General features: G+C 41.1%; 1 protein-coding gene across 4 annotated transcripts in view; it reads right to left on the reverse strand.

Annotated features, from left to right (window-relative positions):
• The window catches only part of DSC2 (desmocollin 2), a 34,851-nt gene extending 27,068 nt beyond the window's left edge, over positions 1-7,783 (reverse strand). For all 4 annotated transcript variants that reach the window (XM_027577031.2, XM_027577033.2, XM_027577030.2 and 1 more), the window contains exon 1: positions 7,334-7,783. In XM_027577031.2, coding sequence (XP_027432832.2) covers positions 7,334-7,402 — 69 coding nt within the window. In that variant the 5' untranslated portion in view covers positions 7,403-7,783. The remainder of the gene's footprint in view (positions 1-7,333) is intronic.
• Positions 7,784-20,491: the final 12,708 nt, after the last annotated feature.

Here is a 20,491-nt window from a genome sequence, read left to right on the forward strand (position 1 = left end):
ATTTAAAAACACACTGCAGTAGAAATCAGAACAAAGTTACGTGGAGAGGAAGGAAACAAAAGACCAAGAGTCATGGCTCTCTCCTTCGCAAAGCATGTAAACTCCAAGAATTCCTTACCCTTTTGGGTTTTGTTTCCTTTTCTGTAAAAAGGAGCTAACGGTAAATTCACTGACTAATATAGTGAGTATACTGAGGAATGAATGACAACCAATGTGAGAGCACTAAAAACTTAGGAAGGCAGCACAGGTAGGTGAACAGGAAAAACAAACAAAAAAAATTTAGAGAGTCAGCAAAGTGTTTCAATTAATAGTCAATTGCCTATGAAACTATGGTACCAAATCAATAGTATCTTAAACAAAAACCCAATGCTTTAAAGAGAAGCATCAACTCATTATCACGGAGTGACTTGGAGATTACTTATCTACGACCCCACACAAACAAGCACAGAACTTTGAAATATGATTTTATTTTGAAGGCGCATCTTCTCGTAAGTGACCAGTAAGGTCATTCTACAAAATATTTCACTTAAAATTTTTTAAATGAGTTAGTGATTTATGGTAAGCAATTCCAATACAATATATATTTGAACACACCGAAATTTAAATCTGTTCTCCCTAAAACTGTATAATGCACGCTTCTGAAAGATTCAACAATTCTACAGTTTTGCAAAGGCTTTTAACCAAAAGCAAGATAGCTGACTAGCATTGATACTATATTTACAAAGTCTATAAACACAAATTAAAATAATCAAAATTTGGATTAAAATTTTTATTTCTAATACACATTTTTATTTCCACTACACATGCCAATATACATTTAATTATCCAATTTAAGTTATATATGGAGGATCAGGCAAGGCAGTGATTACATGTCATTTGGAAATTAGGGATGGACACAGTGAAGAGACTATTTGGATTGGAAATTAAAAGATGAGAAGAACCTTCACTGGCTGTATTATCTTAGAGAGGACAGGAGTAAAATGAGATGTGTGAAGAGTCCAGTTCAAGGTCGTTGAAAACATGCATCTACTTCTTCATTCAACCAACATTTACTGGTTGCTTACTACGTACAAGGCAGTGTTCAGCAGTGAACAAAGTCCTTGACCTCATGGAGATTACCTTATAATGTGAGACAAAAAAAAATAAATATACAAAAGTCATGTAATTCCAAGAGATAAATGTTATAAGAAAAATAAAACAGGGAGAAAAGGTGACAGAGGGAAGACCAGAAGCCCACATGAAATGAGGAAGCAAACCAGTTCACTAACTGGGGAAGAGTCTTCCAGGTGGAAGAAAAACCAGAACAAAGACCCTGGAAGAGGATTTTACCTGGTATGTTAGAGGAACAAAAAGGCAGTCATGGTAGGAAAGCACAGTGAGGGAAGAGTGATATAAGATGATATTAAAGGGACAGTCATGGGCATATCACATATGGTCTAAAAGGCCATAGTAGGAGTGTAGATTTTATTCTGAGTACAAAGAGAAGCAACCATAGGTTTAGAAGCTGTGGAATGGCATAATGTGGTGAGCATTTACACAGACTCATTCTGGTGGCCCTGTGAGAACAGACTACAGAGAAGCAAGAGTGGAAGCAAGAAGACCAGTTGGGAGGTTCCAGCAGAAATGTAAGAGAGGGAGGATGGTGACTTGGACTAAGGTGAAAACAGCAGAGAAGGTGAAAAATGGCTGGACTAATTCACTGCTCTAGAGAACAGTATCCTGGACATCCATTCATTCATGCATTTAACTAATATTTACTGAATGTCTACTATGTACCAGACACAGAGCAGTAAACATGATCCTCATGAAACTTTCAAAAGGGTAAGACAGAGTGGTAATTTCAATAAAGTAGGATAAATGCTCTACTAGAGAGGTACAGGGTGTGATAGGATAGCAGGGGGAGCTAGCCTCTTGTAAGAGCGAGGTGAGGTCACCTGAAGAGTGGCTGTACATTAGCCGTGTCAAGAGGAGGCATAGCGTCCATGTTCCAAATACAGAAACAGCAAATGTGAAGCCCAGAGATGACACAGGTCTGAAAACAAAATCTTGAAAGGCTGATGCTCACAGCACAAGAGGGACAAAGTTTAAAATGAATTCAGGGGCGCCTGGCTGACTCAGTCAGTAAGAGCCTGCAACTGTTGAACTCGGGGCTGTGAATTTGAGCCCCACTTTGGGTGTAGAGATTGCTTAAAAATAAAATCTTAGAAAAGAAATAAAAGAAAATGGATTCAGAGAAGTAGGTGTGGGGTAGATTCTGAACAGTGTTAACTAAGTATATGGAACTTTTTGTTCCTAAAGACAGTAAGAAACCAAAGATTTGCTTTAAGCAGATAAATGACATATGCAGCTTCCCACTGGAACAAGATGAGTCCGAGCAGTGTGTGGAATAGATCAGGGGAATGATTCTCATTTCCAGTGGCAGCTAGGTCATTCGGGGGGGCGGAAATGCCAAAATGAAAAATAATGGATATGTTTTTTTTGTTAACGGTCCTAAACCATCTAACAAAGAATTGCTAGGCAGAAACTGAGGATCAAGCTCAAACACAGAGTGGTAATCAGATGCAACTTCTGATCTGAAAAAAGACTGGACTCTGGTTGTTTGGCCTCAGTGAAAGAGAAGAAAATCAAGCACAGACCTGCCTAAGATCTAAGAAAAGAGCTGCCCACATTAATCTGGGACCCCAAATGTAAAACCTTCACCATAGAGGGAACCTGAAGCAAACTGGTCCTTGAATGGATTTGTGATTCACATTCACCTTACTTGCTTGGTCTGGGAACCTCAAGCCACTGATTAAAGAAGGCCTGGCATGTAATCACCTCCATAGATGCTGAAAGACGTTTGACCAAATTCAGTAACAATCCTAAGATTAAAAAAAAAAAAAGCCCCCAAGGAGTTAATAAGTACTTCTTCAAGATGATTTTTATATTATATTATGTTTTAATCACAACATCTAATGTAAAGCATTAGCAGCAGCCCCACTAAACTCAGAAACAACATACTTTCCAAGGTCATCATTTATAGTTAACATTACATTAAAATATATTAGGCAAGAGGGAAATATCAGATGACATATGGATTGGAAAGGAAGAAGCAAAAAAAAAAAATCTCTATTTGCATTTGATATGACTACCTGGAAAACTGAAAGAAATCAACTAATAAATTACTATAAAACTAATAATACTATAAATTACTATAATTACTATAGAATTGCAGTAAGGGAGCAGAAACAACTATTAAAATACAGAAATCTTTAGTCTTTGTACACATAAATACAAGTTAAATAATATAATGAAAGAGAAGGAATTATTCTCAAAAGCAATAAAAAGGTAAAAGGCCAAGGAGTAAACCTAACAAGAAACATGTAAAGCCCTACTTGAGAAAAATCTGAAAATATTTCTGAAGGGCACAAAGTAGACTCACACAAAAAGAAAGATATATCATTATTTTGGATAGAAAAAAAATCAACATAAATATATCAATTTCCACTAAGTTAAATCATAAATTTCATAATGTCAATAAAAATCTTAGTAGTATTTTTTCTGGAACTAGACAAGCTGATTTAAAAGGTCATAAGGAAAAATAAATAAGAATAGATGGCAAAATTATGAAAAAGAAAAGCAATGAAAGGATATTAGACTTAGCAGTTTTTTAAAAATACTATGAAGTCAATAATTAAAACTGCCATTTTGTATATGAATAGGCAGAAAGATATTAGATGCATACAAATTGGAAAGGAAGAAGTAAAAGAGTTTCTATTTGTATTTGTTATAACTGTATACAGTCCATTAATGTTCTAACTTTGTTATACTCAGCAATTATAGGAGTTCTTATTTCACCACATTCTTCCCCATGCTGTGTGTTGTCAAACTTCTGAGTGTTTGCCAAATGAGGAATATATCACTGAAGTTTAACTACATCTTTTCTTATTATGAGCGAGGCTGAAATATTTTTAGGGGCCATTTTTAGTATTTTATGGGACTTTTTCATATCCATGTTCATGTTGGACTATTTGATTTATAAGAGCTCTTTATATACTTGTAGATTAGCCTTTTAAAATATGACCTGCACTTTTTTTTTTCCAATCTGAGTTACCTTTGACTTTGCTTATAATATTTTTGTTTGCGTTGTTATTTTTGCCATGGTCAAGTGTGTGTGTGTGTCTTAATATAACTGATTTATATTATTTATAATATTGATCATAATTTGATATAATTGGTTTTCTCAATATTAATAAATGGCTTTTGAAATCTAAGCCATGTGAACCATAGATAGGCCTTCTTGACTCCAAACTTAAACAGGAATTCACCATGTTTTCTTCTATTAACTGTATGGCATCATATGTTAGATTTAAACCTTTCATCTGTTTGGACTTTTCTGTGTTCTACATGAGTTATGGGTTCGACTTCATCTTTTGCCAAACGACTGCCTAGATCAAGTAGCCTCATACTATATATATAGATATATAGTATAATATAATACCGTATAATATAGCATGCTCTATAATATATAATATCGGAGATTATACTGAGTATAGTACTATACTAAAATACTATAGTATATTAATATAATAACTAATATATTAGTATACTATATACATTATATATTATATATAATACTCTATATATATCCTCAATGATGTGATATGACACCCATTGTAAAACAGCTTTCCATCTAGTCATGTACAACCTTTATGGAGGGGTGAAGGAGCTGTTAATATCTACCAAAAGTACAGTCATTTATACTTTTATCTAGCAATACCATTTCTGGTAATCTAATCTATTCTATTCATACACCTGCCCATACATGAAATGACATATACACACAAGTTTATTCACTATGACATTATTTGTAATAGCAAAAAGTAATAGCAGAGATGATGGACAGAAGCAGAGATATCCATAAGGTATTTCTGAATGTAGATTTAATAGGACTTAATGATGGATTTGGGGAGGGGAGCAGTGAGGAAGGAAAAGCAAACAGCTTCCAGACATCCTACCTGAGCAACAAGGTGTATGGTAGTGTCATTCACTGAAATACAGGATGTCAGAAGAAAAGCAACATTGTTTGAGAAGATAATAACTGCTGTGTCACACATCATACTGGGTAGATATAAAGACTTACTGTTTAATGAAGACATCCCAATTACCAAAATAAATTTCATCTAAGGAGTCACCTGTATGATATTTCACAGACAGGACCTAGAATAGGGAGTCTGATTCTGAGTAGTCAGGAACAGGAAGGTCAAAAGAAAAAAAGGGAGTGAATTTCAATAAAGGCACAATCTACAAGGTGGAATTGTATAAGGAATGGTTTATATTTAGCAGTGGAGATCCGTTATGACCTTAGAGAGTGAGCAGCCTCATTAGATGTTTGGGTAGAAACCAGAGTTCAAGTGGTTAAGACACGTGTGTGGTGAGGCGGTACTAGGAAGCAGGGAGGAGCTGCTTTGTAGAATGGTGAAGGATTAACTGGGTACATGGAAGACGAGGAAATGTAAAGGGTGTTCCCCCAGTGAATAGGAATTATTCGCTTCTACTTAATAACATCTTCTACTCAAACGCTCTTTACACATCTATCACACTTGAGGCTCACGAGCACAAGAACCACCTGAGGCTGGCAGGACTTGGCCCTGATATGCACACAGACACCGGAGCAGCTAGAAGGACGCACACAACACCTTCCAGCTAGAATGTAGCAGGATGAGGGGTGCTTTGCTATCTATCCACTTCTGGCCAATCCAGCTTTGAAGCTAAGAAAAGTCACCTTTAGTTTACTCACTTCATCGTCTTTCTTCCACAAAGGACCTGAGAGCACACAGAGAAAGTTTTGTGTGTAAGCACATGCAAAGCAATGCTATTTATTGCCCATACCTATTACTGTCCATGCTTAATTACACCTATTACTGTCCATGCTTAATTAGCCCCTTTTCCTTCAAAGAGTAATGGCCAGTGGTTTAAAAAGAAGGGGGAACTTTATTAGGGATCTAACCAAAGTCATTTCTTTGTCATCAACTACATATGTTGTGACCGTTATTTATTCCATTCTCGGTTTTCTCAACCATAAAATACTAATTGCTGCGCACCTGGCCCTTTCTATGATACTAATGTGCCCTGGGAATTTAACTAAGGGTCTGAAGTCCATAGAACTCCTAGAGAAAGACTGTGTAATGACAGTACTACAATTTCATGACTTAAAAATTTAAGGAATTCACTGTAAACTAAGAGCGGTTGAGAAGTGAAATGATCCGAATATTTCATCCCCCCAGCTCCAGCACTCCCAGAAGGAATCTTCCTGCTGTCTGTTCTCCAGGTTTGTCCCCTTGTCCTTCAGGCAACCTTGTGCTCCAACGCCTGGGGCTCAACGAGACACTACCGGGTTGAGCACTTTCTGGCACCTGGTCTATTTAATTTTTCTCTTCCTAGGGGACTCAGGGCGTCCAGTCTGGGAAACCTCTGATCCCAAACTCGCCAGGGGCTGTCCACTGGCACTGAATTCCTGTACCTTCTGCCTCCCCCCTCTCCGTTCCTGGCCATGGGACCCCAGGCTTTTCTGCCTGGGCGGGGAACTGTCCGTCCCCAAATCAAGCCACCCCTTTTCACTCCCAGATTTGGGTGGGTGAGGTCATTGCTACTGTGTTCTTTAAAGTGGGGAAGAAGTTAGAGCGAGAGGGCAAAAGAGAAGAATCCAGATGCCTCTGCACAAGAGATCCGGACGAACATTTCCCTAAAGATTAAGGGGGTAGCAACCGCACACGCTGACAATGGGAACTATACAAAGGGTCATCTAGGGCCCGCCCATCTATCATTTCCAGGCCGAGTGTCGAGACCACTCCTCTACAGACACGCACACGCACACGGACACACTGAGAGCAAGCCCGAGAAAGGGGCGTAGTCCTCCCACCTAAGGGCACTTTCGGTCCCGTCCGCCCAGCGCTCCTTTCCGCCGCGGCCGGAACCGGGCACCGCGGCCGAGGTGGACAGCACCCTCCCCCGGAACGGCAGAGGCACGGAGGAGCGGCGCTCCGCGCTCGTCCCCAGAGGCCACGGCTTTGGATGGGCGTCTGCTGCTGGCGTCTGCGTCTCTATCTGCCTGCGCTGATTACATCTACGGATGACTCCCTTCTCCTCCCCTTCGGGAGCGCGGCGCCCAGGTCGCGAACCTCTTTCTGGCAACCTTCCCCCATTCCAACAACTCCATTCGTTCAACCGGCCGGCGACACATTAACCTCCGCTTTGCCCGCCACCCCCACCCACCCCTGTTCCCAGAGTTTCCCCTGGCTCCCCCATCGAGCGGAGCCCCCTCCCGGGAACCGGCAGCCGGGCTGCCACTCACCGTGAGGGCCAGCAGCAGGTGCCCGCAGAGGGCTCCGCTCCGGGAGCGCGTGGGGCGGGCGGGCGCCATGGGAGTTCTCGGGGACAGGTCGCCGAGAGGCGCCCGGAGGCCGGGGTGGGAAGGCTCGGCGGGCCAAAGGCCGCGGCGGGAGTGCAGACTGGGCCGGTCGCGCAGGAGCAGTGGGAGGCACAGGAGGTGGCGCGCGGGGAGAGGCGCTTTTCCTCTGGCTTTCTCTGAAGCGCCTGCCTGCCACCCAAGGGGCTTTTCCTCTGGCCGAGGGTGGGGCTCCAGGCGCGCGCGCAAGACACCGATCGGCCCCTCCTTGGTATTTTCTCAAGTCTTCATTTCTTTAAGAGCGCAACAGGTGGGAACTCCCTCTCGCCGCCACCCTTGTACCTGCGCTAGGTGTTTCTCAGCAGCGGACGCCACCTATATGCCCCATCTCGGGTCCCCCCCCCCCCCCCGCCCCGGTGTCCGCCTGTAAGATTAGCAGCTGGCCCTGCCCAGCAGAAGCCCTGACTGTACAGAGACTCACTCCCCGGGCGCGGCGGGCCTAGGGAAGGCAGCGCGGGCCTGGGCGCGCTCCCGCGCCCCGCCTCCGCCCCGCGCGCTGCCCTTTCGGCCGGCGAGCGGCTCCGAGGTCGGACCTTCTGTCCCAGCTGCCTCAGGCCTACCCGGTGCAGAGGAACTCCGGGGACTCTTCGCTGGAGTAAATGTACTGCAGACATCCAAGGGTTTTCATCTGTGGCACGCCTTTCTTTGGGGGTCTTGTTTTTGCTTTTAGAAATGTCATGGCCGGGTCAGGATTCTCGTCTGAATAAGACCGTCAGAGCTATGAATGTTTCACGAGGTTAAAGTTCACCCCTTTTAACAGAATTCTACAAATTTTGACAAGTAATAGTTTCTTCCTGGGTTTTTCAGATTTTCCATTATGACTTATTTGACTTGTGAACTGTTCAGAAGTGTCTTTAAAAAATGCGTGAAGGTGTTTCTAGTTACCGTTACTGATTTCTAATGAACTTCGTTGTGGTTGTCAGACAACGGGATTTTTATTTTTATTTTTTTAATTCAAGACTTAAGAGTTTGTCTGCATGTTTCATGTGTATTTGAGAGCAAGATTCTAAATGAGAGGGTTCTGTGTGTACTCATTGCAACAGGCTTGTAAGTTGGGCTGTTCCAATATTCCCTATCACTAAATTTTATAGCGTTTGGTTATGTAATTATCCAAGAGGTATATTAAGCCCTCCTTCCCCTGATGATTATGGATTTCTTAGATCTTCCTTGTCTGCCGTTCTTTAAACGTAGCCAGAAATTTTATCATCACACAGAAATTCTGAATTGTCCTCCTGGCGAACTGAACCTTTATTAAGTACTACACTTTACCCCAATATTTTTGCTTTCCCTAAAGTGTGTTTTGTCTCCTATTAAAATCACTGTCAGCTTTAAAAAAAAAAAAAAATGGCCCAAGTCTGCCTTGGGCTAGGGTGGTGGTACCGGGGGTCGTGGGATTGAGCCCCATGTCGGACTCTCTGCTGGCGGGAAGCCTGCTTCTCCCTCTCCCTCTCCCCCTGCTTGTGTTCCCTCTCTCGCTGTCTCTCTGTCAAATAAATAAATAATCTTAAAAAAAAAAAGAAAAATGTCATGGCCAATATAGCAATGATGCGAGAAAATTACCATAAAGACATTAATTAATTAATTAAGGGATTCCAGGCTACAAAAAAATAACAACATCAAGGGTAAGTTACAACAGAAGACGCATCGCTTCAGATCCTAGACGTTAAATAAATGTGTGCTACCCCTGTTCTCCAAGACCCTCCCTTGTCCCAAATTAAAGCCATCTACTGACCTTCTAATACCTATCTCCTAAAATGAACTGGACGCTTACTGGAGATTTCTCTCTTCCTTTCCTACCACCAAAACCGGAGTTTGCAGTAAGAAAAGAAAAAGAATGGAATACAATTTATATTTGGTTTGCAATGTATTGACCTAGGTGAATTACCTCCGACCTTCACCTGGAAGATTAAAATATGAAAGCAGTATCCTTGTGCTCTCCAGAGAACAATGACGGGGCGTTCTGACTCATCCTCCTGCACCTCTTTTCAACTACTGGCTTAAACCGGGGAAGTCTGACCGCAAAGGAGAAACTTCTCTGTTCCATTTCATTTGGTTTGTCTCCTATGAGATGTTTGGAGAAACCTGTTTGAAAAGCCCAACCATGTCACTCACACCATTTCAGTTCCTAAAAACATGTACCATCCTATACCATTATACACAGAGCCAAGATTATTATAATAGTGACCATATAATTAAACTCAAAAGTAATGTCAAACACTACATGGCTTGCATTCTATGTATTAGTCCCATGCTCTATTTTATTAATGAATGACACATAATGAGCTGTTCTGTTATTTCTATAGCCACAAAATTTATCATTGCACCTTTGCTAGTAAAATAAGCCTGGGTCATCGGCATGAGACTATAGTTGACATGCTTCTGTTTCCATGTTTTTTAACCCTCATGTTTTCCCAGCAATGATTTCATAAACACACCTCATCCTATTAATGACATCATGATCTCTATCATGAAGCTCTTCAGAGGACAGAGAAACAGGCTAGTTTCAGGTTCTAGAAATGTACTCAGGCTATCATCATAGTCCTTGACAATAGGACATTTCCAAACTCTTACCTACACTTCAACCCTTAATGCCTTAAGGGTAGCTTACATTTTTCCTCATTCCAAAAAAGGGTGGAAGAGCAATCTGAAAAGAATTCATCTTAGATATTTATTTTCATCTTTCACAGTGCCTAATTGAGGCTATTGAAAGGGTGACGGCGGAGGGTTTTTTGACGTTTTTTTAAACAAAGGAATGAAATATAAGGGACTTCCTCTAAACAAGTGGCCCGATTTATTTAATGCATTTAGACTAGACTTTATGGTCACTGAAATGGATTCCTCTATAAAACAATTTTGAAATTTCAGGTATAAATTTGACAAGACAATGAAATGGGTGTAGAATTTTTTTGTAAGAATGTCTCTTGGGGGGGTGCCTGGGTGACTGAGTCGGTTAAGCATCTACCTTCAGCTCAGGTCATGATCTCAGGGTCCTGGGATCCAGCCCAGTGTCTTAGAACTCCCTGCTCAGCGGGGATCCAGCCCAGTGTCTTAGAACTCCCTGCTTCTCCATCTGCCCCTCCCCCCCCGTGCGCTCCCATTCTCTCTCTCAAATAAATAAATTAATAATCTTAAAAAAAAAGAAGAAGAAGAAGAAGAAGAATGTCTTTTGGCTGTGAAGATGACTCTGCTGACTGAACTGGTTTTCCAGTGTGCTATAGCAAAGCGTGCACCAGACCAAAAGTCAGGAACAACTTAAAGAAGTCACAGTTAAGTAAGATAATTAAAGTAATACTGAATGCTGTCTATGGTAACTTCCACTTCTAAAATTAAACTACTTAGACTTCTTGTGGCTGATTTTTGGAAAAAGTTAGCTGGAAATGGATGTTTCCACATGGAAAATCAGAATCAGAGTTGTCCTTAAAGAGATGAACAAACAGCAACCCCAGGTCCAGAGGGGCACATCTATGGTGCCTAGCTTCACAGTTTTCTAATTTCAGAAACCAGAAAGCAAGCATGTTAATGGTGACCAAAAAAAAAATCTCAGTTACTCACTGAAGTGTACATAGAGTACCTGAGCTGTATGATTTCTGCCAGTCCTCCCACTACCGAAGGGAGGTGGGTCCACATGCACAGGTGACCCTCAGGGCAAATCTATCTTGGGATGGTGTAGGGCACAAAATGGAACCCAGAAGCAAATGAAACACTTAAGATGTTCTAAGTGCTCCCTAAGTGCTAATTAGTTTGTGTATCCCTCCTGTGCTACCATATCCCTACAACGCACTCCTACCCCCACTCAACCTCATCTCTACCACAGCTCCCTGGTTCTTGTTCTTCCAGTATCCACCTCAGACACTCATCTAGGGCTGAACCCCATGGTTAAGGCACTCACCACATGCAAATCCTTCAACCCTCTTCCCCTCAACATGACCCCCAGACCTTCTCTGACCCAAATGGATCAAGTGTGCTACATTAAGGTGAGATGCCACAGTTTGTACTAGTTGTGCACTTTCTGAAAATTTAGACCTTTTTTTCTTAAAAAGAATCCTTTTATATGATGAGAGAAACTTTTTTAATGTTGTTTATTGTCCAATAAATAAAATTTTTTTAATGCTGTCCATATTTCTTTGATGTTCTCTTTTCAAAATTGGCCTCAATAAAGCATAGTGTACTAATCAAACTCAATTTCCATGACATTTCTAAGTATATTTTTGAACTAAATAAGGGATAAAGTGTGAAACAAATCACAAATCAATTCCTATTACAGTACTTTTGACTTAATAAACCCTCAATAAAAACAAGCCAATGAAAGAATTTTGAGGCAATCATGTTGAACATGACCAGAGACGGTCCATGACACCTGCTTCACCTTTGATAGATGCCATTGATATATGGCCCCTAGGAGTGCTATGAACAAATATACAAAAATATAAAACTACAAAATGTTCACTTGTTGGCCTTACTAATTAACTCATTTGACAAGTATTTATTGAGAACCTGCTATGTCTCGGGCATTGTTCTCAGCATTAGGAATGCTGTGGTGAACAAGACAGGGCCCATGCTCAAGGGTAACACACAGGGAAAAATAAGATAACTGGGTAGGACAAGAAACATGCTCCATTGAGATATACAACCTGCTGACTCCTTGTAAAAACAAAAGAGAAGATTGGTCTCAAGTTAAGTACAAAATGATGTATAAACAGCGTTCTATAATGTTGAAAAAACCACCGATATAAACATCATGTGTTAAATCTGTTCATGGATTATGAAATGTTACCCACTTCTTAAAAGGACCTAGAGACAAGAAATGCACTGTTCTGTGAGATAGCCGAGCCTAGAGCCTACTCGCTCTTGGCTCCTTTGACAGCAACATGTCCTTTCTTCTTCCCTTGCTGACTGTGTCCATGCATTCTCCGTGGCCAGCTCCTTCTACTCTGACTCCTAAATATTGACACGAACTCATCTGTGTTTTTTTCAGACCTTTGCACTCAGGCCCTTTCTACCATAAGTTCTTTGCCCATGCTCTTTCCTCTACCTGGAACTTTCTTCCATCTCTCCAGCCTGGTTACCTCCCACCCCCCCTACAAATATTACCTTTTATTTTCTCCTCTACCAGGTCAAATTCTCTCTATGAAGTCAAGCCTTCCTCATGAAACAGCTCCTCTTGTTTAGAGTACTTGTCACAATGACAACGTTAAATTTGTTTTGAGTAATTATTTGACTAATGTTTGTTTCTCATCAAAGATGGGAGGGTTTCATGACTTCAGCGACTTGCTTTTGCTGGCTCAACCTTGCACCTCCAGCTCTATCCATGATGAATCCCCGCCCATAGACACCTAGTAAGTATTTGTTGAATGAGCAAGTAAATGAATGAATAAATGAGTAATGCCTAAGCACTTTTTTGAACAGTAATTCTTTGTTTTCCTTTCTCTATTTTTAATATTTATTGGCCTATTAAAGTGATGTCTTGGATCACATTTAGCAGGATGAGAGTTCTTAATCTGATCTCATGCATGATGGACATGTATTAGCATATTTGTTAAAATGTGAGATGGGCCTATCAGGAATTTCTGGTGTGTTTTTTTGACACAAAAACAGATAAATATGCTAATAAATTTTAATTTAGAAGTCAGAAAGAGACCAGTGCATAAGTGGGAACTTAATATCTGATAAAATGGGGACAACACACACCATTGAGAAGAGGAGAAATTATTTTGTGGTGGCATTAGGAAAACTGAATCATTATTGGAGAAAAACAAAACTGATTCCCTACTAAATACCACATAAAAAGTGGCCTCCCGATGGTTTAAACTTTCCTGGGATGACAAGACATAAAGTCCACGGAAGATGATGTGGGAGAATATGTGACCCAGAGGTAGAGAAAGATTTTTGAAATGATACCCCAAAAGCATGTATCACATGAGAATAATAATAAAATAAGATATATTTGATTACATTAAAGTCAGGCTTTCAATTCAACAAAGGACACCATGAATAAAGGTAAGATGCAAATGATAGATTGGGAAAGACATTAGTTATGACTAACACAGACAAGGGAATGATATCCAGAACATGCAAGGAACTCCCACACATCAACGGGAACGTGACAGAAACCTCAATAGAAAAAAAAATGGGCAGAGCATGACCAGGTATTTTACAATAGAGGAATCTCAAAGCCTACAAAGTATATTTTTAAAAATTAGGAAACTAAATGTTAAAATCATAAAATAGGGCGCCTGGGTGGCTCAGTTGGTTAAGCCACTGCCTTCGGCTCAGGTCATGATCCTGGAGTCCCGGGATCGAGTCCTGCATTGGGCTCCCTGCTCGGCGGGGAGTCTGCTTCTCCCTCTGACCCTCTTCCCTCTTGTGCTCTCTATCTCTCATTCTCTCTCTCTCAAATAAATAAAAAAAATCTTTAAAAAATAAATAAATAAAAAATAAAATCGTAAAATATCCTTTTACACCCATTGAACTGACAAAATCAGATGATTCTCTCTGGTCAAAGTTACTCCCCAATTAAATCTATAACTCTCTAGCTTCCCAGCTACTGCATACTCACATACTCTGAATGTGGCTGAAGATGAACTCATACCCAAGTTCAGGAGTTTCACTTTAAGGTCATGATCAGTGTCTTAAGTTGGAGTTAATGCTGCCCGCTGCCTTACCCTATCTGCCTAGTCCACCCAACCACCCCCCATTCTCCTTGGCATTTTTTCCCCAAAATCTCCTTTTCTGGGGTGCTTGGGTGGCTCAGTCAGTTACGCATCTGCTTTCCTTTGGCTCCAGTCATGATCCCAGGGTCCTGGGATGGAGCCCCACCCCAGGTCCCTGCTCAGTGGGGAGCCTTCTTCTCCCTCTCCTCCTGCCTCTCCGCCTGCTTGTGCTCTCTCACTCTCTCTCAAATAAATAAAATCTTTAAAAAAATAAAAACTACTTAAAAACCTCCTTTTCTCTGCTCAAACCTCCTGTATACCCCCCTCAATTCTCACTTTCCATTCTGACTTAGCTTTCCATTTCACAGAGAAAAAAGAAACTGTGAAGAACTTCTACAAGCTTCCCCACACCTATCACCTGCCTGCATCTGTTCCATCCACGTGGCCTTTTCTTCTGTGCTATGGATGACCCACCTCTGTTGGCAGCTAAGGTCACCTTCTCCCTTGGTGCATCCATTCTCCTCTCCTCCCCCCTACCCAAGGGCATTACTCTGGTAGTTCTGCTCCTTGTCTCCGACAGCATCAATTTAATCCATCACTATCCTCCTTTGTAGCAGATCAACTAAACCTAAAAAAAAAACAAAAACAAAAACAGCAGGAGTCTCTGCCTTTCTAAGTCCCATCTCTCTGTCCAGCCGATCACACCCCATTTCTTGGCTCTTCTTTACCGAAAACAATTCTAGGAAAAGATGTTTTGTATTGACTGTCTTCAATTTCTTCCTCATTATCTCTTGAGCTCTTTCCAATCAGATTTTCTTGCCTACTGCTTCACCAAAAGTGTTTTTACAAAGGTTGGGGGGACTTTCAGATTTCTATACGAGTCATTTTTCAGCTTCACATTACTGTCTTAATTGCAGAGTTTGCACATTCTTCACTTGGTTTCTCTTTTTCCTTCTGCGCCTCACCGATTGATTCCCTTTCCCCGCCATGACCTCTAACTAGTCAAATGCCCAGGATTCTGTGATTAGACCTTTCTTCTGGTTCGATTCCTGCTCACTCCCTTGTTGGTCTCACCCAGGCTTCTGACTTGAAACACCATCTCCATGCTGATGATTGGTAAACCGAAAGCTCTATCTGCCACCTTTCCCTTAAACTCCAGGCTTTAACTGTCCACGTGACATTTTAGCTTAGTTGTCCAGAAGGCACTGCAGAGTTAATCTTTCCAATTCTGAGTTCCTGATCTTCCCCATTGACGATGCCCACAGTCTCTCCCCTTTCAATGAATGGTGGGTGATTCCATCCTTCCCAATTATTTCCTTCAAAATGTCTTGCAGACTTCCTCTTTTTCTCTTATGCCAGAATTTCATTCTGTCAGTAAATTCTATGAACTCTACCTTTAAAATATACCCAGCATCTCCCCCTTCCCACCATGTCCATTCTTGTCCAGATCACTATTGTCTCCCACCTGGGTTATTTGAAAAACCTCCTAACTGGTCTTTCTGCTTCCAATATGCCTCACTTCAGTCTCTTTTCAATCCAGCAGCCACACTGTCCGTGGTAATAAATAGGTCCGATCATGACATTTCTCTACCCAAACTCCTCTAGAAAGATTCCAAAGTTAAAAGATTAAAAACAAAAAATCCCTTTGAGGCTTGTTATCTCATTTAGATCAAATCCAGAGTTTGTCCAGTGGTCCACGGGCTCTGACACAATCCACTGTGTGTCTCTCAGACTCCAACTCTTACTCCCCGATCACGTGCTCTGCTGGGGTTGGGGCCCTCGGCTGTTCCTTGAACGTGCTGGGCATACTCCTCCTCAGGCTTTCACTTCTGCACTCAACACTCCTCCCTCAGATGGCTCTCTCACCTCCTTCAGCTTTTGATCCTTGTCCCGCCTTCTCTTTGGGGCCTTCCCTGTCCACCCTAATTGAAACTTCAAACCTCTGATTACTTCCTGTGGATTTTAACTAAGAGCCTGGTGGGTTCACTGTGACTCCTTCCCTGAACAGGTGTTTGTCTCCTGAGCTATGAGACTGTGGAAATGGCTTTCTGTTTATTGGATGGTTTTGCTTTTTTTTTTTTTTTTTTTGAGGGTTCTGCTTTTATTAGCTTCCCACCCCATGAAGGTTTAGAACCCAGCAAATGTCTCAGAGGGAGAGCCGGAGGTAGGCGCAATCTGTCAAGTGTCTTTGTCACTCTAGCCCTGAGAAATTGCCAAAAGCTCCCCGTTTCTCTCCTCCCAGGCAGTGGCCTTCTGCTTTGGCCAAGCCTGGGTTCTTAGCTGCTAGCCCATGTCCAGCAGCTTCAAATGCTCCTTTGGGAAAAAGTGAAGTTATCTTACAGGGGATAAACCCGCCTTTCTCTGGTGCTGTCCTTCTCTGGAAGATCAGCTTCTCTTGCTCTTGTTGATTCTGCAACTTTCTGATATCTCAAAACAGATAAATTTTTGTATTTTATCCAGGTTTCTTGGTTGGTCTTGGTGGGAGTTTTGGTCTTCCATATACTACTCCATCCTACCATCTATCTGTCTCTCATATTTTACTTATTTTGCTTTCTTGGTCTATCTCTGTCTATTAGAATGTCATTTTCATGAGGTCTTATATTCCTCTCCACTTTCAGTCGCTACAACTTGTGCCTGCCACAACGTGGGCCCTTGGTAAACATGTGTTGAACAAATGTATATATATATATATATATATATATATATATACACACACTATCAAACTACCAAACTACCTGTAATCCATAGACTAACTATTAACAAATTATGATGTTACTCTGAGATACACATAGGTAAAATACTGGCTATAAGCAAACCTGAAATTTATACTTGGGCATCTGAGAAGTCACCCCATAGAGAGGATGTGATCCTTCAAAACAACTAATAATAAGGCATGAGAGATTTATGTAATTTCCAGTTGTAGAAAGCATATGAAAAAACATTAATAAACAGTGGTCATAAACATGAGGCTGAAACCAAAAATAAAAAGTCCCAGGATTCTTAATTACAAGCATTGGCTTGCAACAAAGATGTATTCCATATACACAATTCTATGGAGCTTGCTCCAGAGAAAGTCATTGCAGGGATTCATGTATTTAGCTATGGTTGGGTTTTTCATCTAATCAATTTCGGGGAAGCCAGCTAGTCCATATTGGATAGATAGAGAGATAGATAGGCCTACAGATACAGATAGATAACCTGATGAAGATTGAAGTGTGATTGTCAGGGGCCGAGAGGTAAGGGGGGAGACGAAAATGCCAGTCAAAATGTACAAGGCTTCAGTTATGAAATGAATAAGCTTTGGAGATCTCACATACTTGCAATTTGCTAAGCAGGTAGGTAGACCCCAAAGCGTTCTTACCATACACACAAACCAAACAAGGTAACTATGAGAATTGATGGATTGGCTGATTAACGTGATTCTGATAATCATTTCATAAATTACTATGTATAGTTAATCACATTGTACGCTTTGTATATATAAATTTTATTTGTCAATTATACCTCAATAAATTTAAGAGCAAAACCAAACACCAATGCCATCGTTCCCCTGACGTTTGCCTGACCAGTGACTGTGCCGGCGCGCCTGTCCGCCCCTGCCAGTCCCAGTCTCAGCCCAAGGGCCTTCCAGGAAACACAGTCAAACACCAACCGTTCAAGTACTTCCAGTCTTTTCTAGCCCTCTCAAGAGGTATTTTTAATACCCTGCAACCATCTTTACAATCTTGTCTTCCTTCCAGATGTCCTGTATTCAGTGTAATGCTGCCTCCTGAAAATGTGAATTTGACTTTTTCCTTCTTTCTATTTCTCAACAACTATCACCACATAAATTTAACTACCTCCTCATTCTCTGAGCTCTTCTTTTTTCTCATCTCCTCTTTTTTTCCTTTCTTTTTTTATAACAAATTTATTGAGATACAATTCACGTCCTTTTTTCTTACATTCATCTTACTTCACTTAATAGTAGTCCTCACTAGCATATGGCTGGTTGGCTTCATTTTCACGACAAATCCTAGAGTTTGGGGTAGGGAAGAAGGGATGCTGGAAGGGAGGGAGAAAAGAGGTGTAAGGGGGAAATGCCTGGGCAGTCCTTGCTGAGCAGAGGAAAGAGAAGATGCTTTGAATATTCATACAAGAAAAAAAGGTATTTATACCATGAGTTACTTAGATAAAAAGCAATTTAAAATGGGGTCCCTGCCTAAATGAACTTCCAATATTTGGGGAGGGATAACCTGGATGTTAAGTAATAAAGAGTGGGAGGTGGGGGTGGGGAGCATCAATCATGTCCTTTGCAACTTTGAGACAGGACATACCTCCCTGGAACTCCCACAGATACTTAAAGTTTAGGGACACCTGGGTGGCTCAGTCGTTGAGCGTCTGCCTTCGGCTCAGGTCATGATCCCAGGGTCCTGGGATCGAGTTCCACATCGGGCTGCCCGCTCCCTGCTTCTCCCTCTCCCACTCCCCCTGCTTGTGTTCCTGCTCTCACTATGTCTCTCTCTGTCAAATAAATAAATAAAATTAAAAAAAAAAGATACTTAAAGTTTAAAATGTCTCAAACCAGGGCGCCTGGGTGGCTCAGATGGTTAAGCGTCTGCCTTCAGCTCAGGTCATTATCCCAGAGTCCTGGAATCGAGTCCCCCATCGGGCTCTCTGCTCCTTGAGGGGCCTGCTTCTCCCTCTGCCTCTCTCTCTCTCTCTCTCTCTCTCTGTGTCTCATGAATAAATAAATAAAAATCTTTAAAAAAAAATGTCTCAAACCAAAGCCATTGTCTTTCCATAACAAAACTTTGCTTTTCTCTTCCTTGTAGTTAATGGTTTCATGATCCTCCCACTTACTCAAGAAAGAAACCAGGGAGTCATCCTAGACACTCACGCTCACATCCATCTGTCTCCGGGTTAATCGCTATATCTGATTCCACATCACTCATCTGGACCATCTTCATTGGTCTTCCAGCTCTAAGAGCCTTCCAATCCATCCTCCATGATAGTGGTTTTTCAAATTGTGTTTTTTGGAACTCCAGTCATTCTTGTTTTTTGCTTGTTTTCTTTTGCTTTTAGTTGCCTGTTTTGGGCTTAGTTTGGTTTGGGAATGCTTACTTCCACTTCTACTAGAAAGCCTCCTTCCACAGTGCTCATGGAGCCTTCCCTCACTTCCCTGTGTAGGGAAAAGCACTTCCAAGTCTTCTGTGCACATACAGGCTTTGACATGTGCCTCTGTTATTTGTTATCTGACCCAAGTGTTGTAATTACTTGATTTATAAATCTGTCTCCTCTGGGAGTGCATTAATTTTCTATTCTTCCATGCCCAGATAATTGCAGAATTCTGGATTTGATATACATTTGGACAATGAGTGGATGTTACTATTAGCAACAAAGATAAGGACAGCAGCGAAGTGCTTATTTGTGAAGGCTTTAAATATTCACTTTTGAAGATACTGAGTTTGCTATTTCTGTGAACCATAAAGCTGGAAATAATTAGTGAAGAATATGGGTGTGGAATTCAAGAGACATCCAATCTGGAGATGCAAACTTGATTGTTATCAATATATACATAAGTAGGACAACTCCAAATGGAAACAATTCATCTACTTAACCCATAGATTCTGGTGTGGAGAGGATTGCTCTGATGTAAGAAAGACTGTGTTTTGTCATCCTCCTTCCCAAGGAAATTTACCAGCTGAGGATTGAAATTTACGGCGTAGAAGGTCCTGAATAAGCAACCTAGATACACAGGATGCATACTTTTCTTTTAGGATTAAGAAGTCCTATACATTTTTTTCCATTGTATTACAGATATAAGGCCATTTGAAGAGGAATGTTCAGGGTACAATCATTGTTCAGGCTTGCATTTAAATCCTGGCTCTCTGGAAACCTAGCAGTCTGAGCTTATTTGAGTCAGCTAACCTCTATCTGCATCAGTTTTCTTATTAGTATATAGGAATAATAATGCTTAAATTGGAAGTATGTTGTTGATATTTTCAATGAGATAATATTTGTGAAAAGAGCGTTCTGGAATGCTTGTGCATGGTAGGTACTCAATAAATTCCTTCAAAAAATATTTATTGAGTTCCCTTTATGTGCTGTGCACCATTCTGATGGAGCTTACACTCCAATGTGGGTGTAAAACAATAAGCAATGAACACAGGGAAGAAGTCAAGTATATTGTATGCCAAATGGCAACATAATTCATTTTATATTGAAACTCATGTAGCGCAAGTAGCTACAAACGTCAATGCCTGCAGAGGTCAGGAAAGAAATCAAGATAAAGAAGTCACGTTGGTTGAAAAAAGCAGCCCTTTTAAGTTATTCTGAAATTGTTTTGAAAAAATAAAAGTACAGAAAACCCGTTTCTTTTCTCCTCTTAAACCTACCTTCAGAAAATAATAGTACA

Source organism: Zalophus californianus, chromosome 14 (assembly GCF_009762305.2).
Source record: "Zalophus californianus isolate mZalCal1 chromosome 14, mZalCal1.pri.v2, whole genome shotgun sequence".
In the NCBI taxonomy this organism is placed as follows: Eukaryota; Metazoa; Chordata; class Mammalia; order Carnivora; family Otariidae; genus Zalophus; species Zalophus californianus.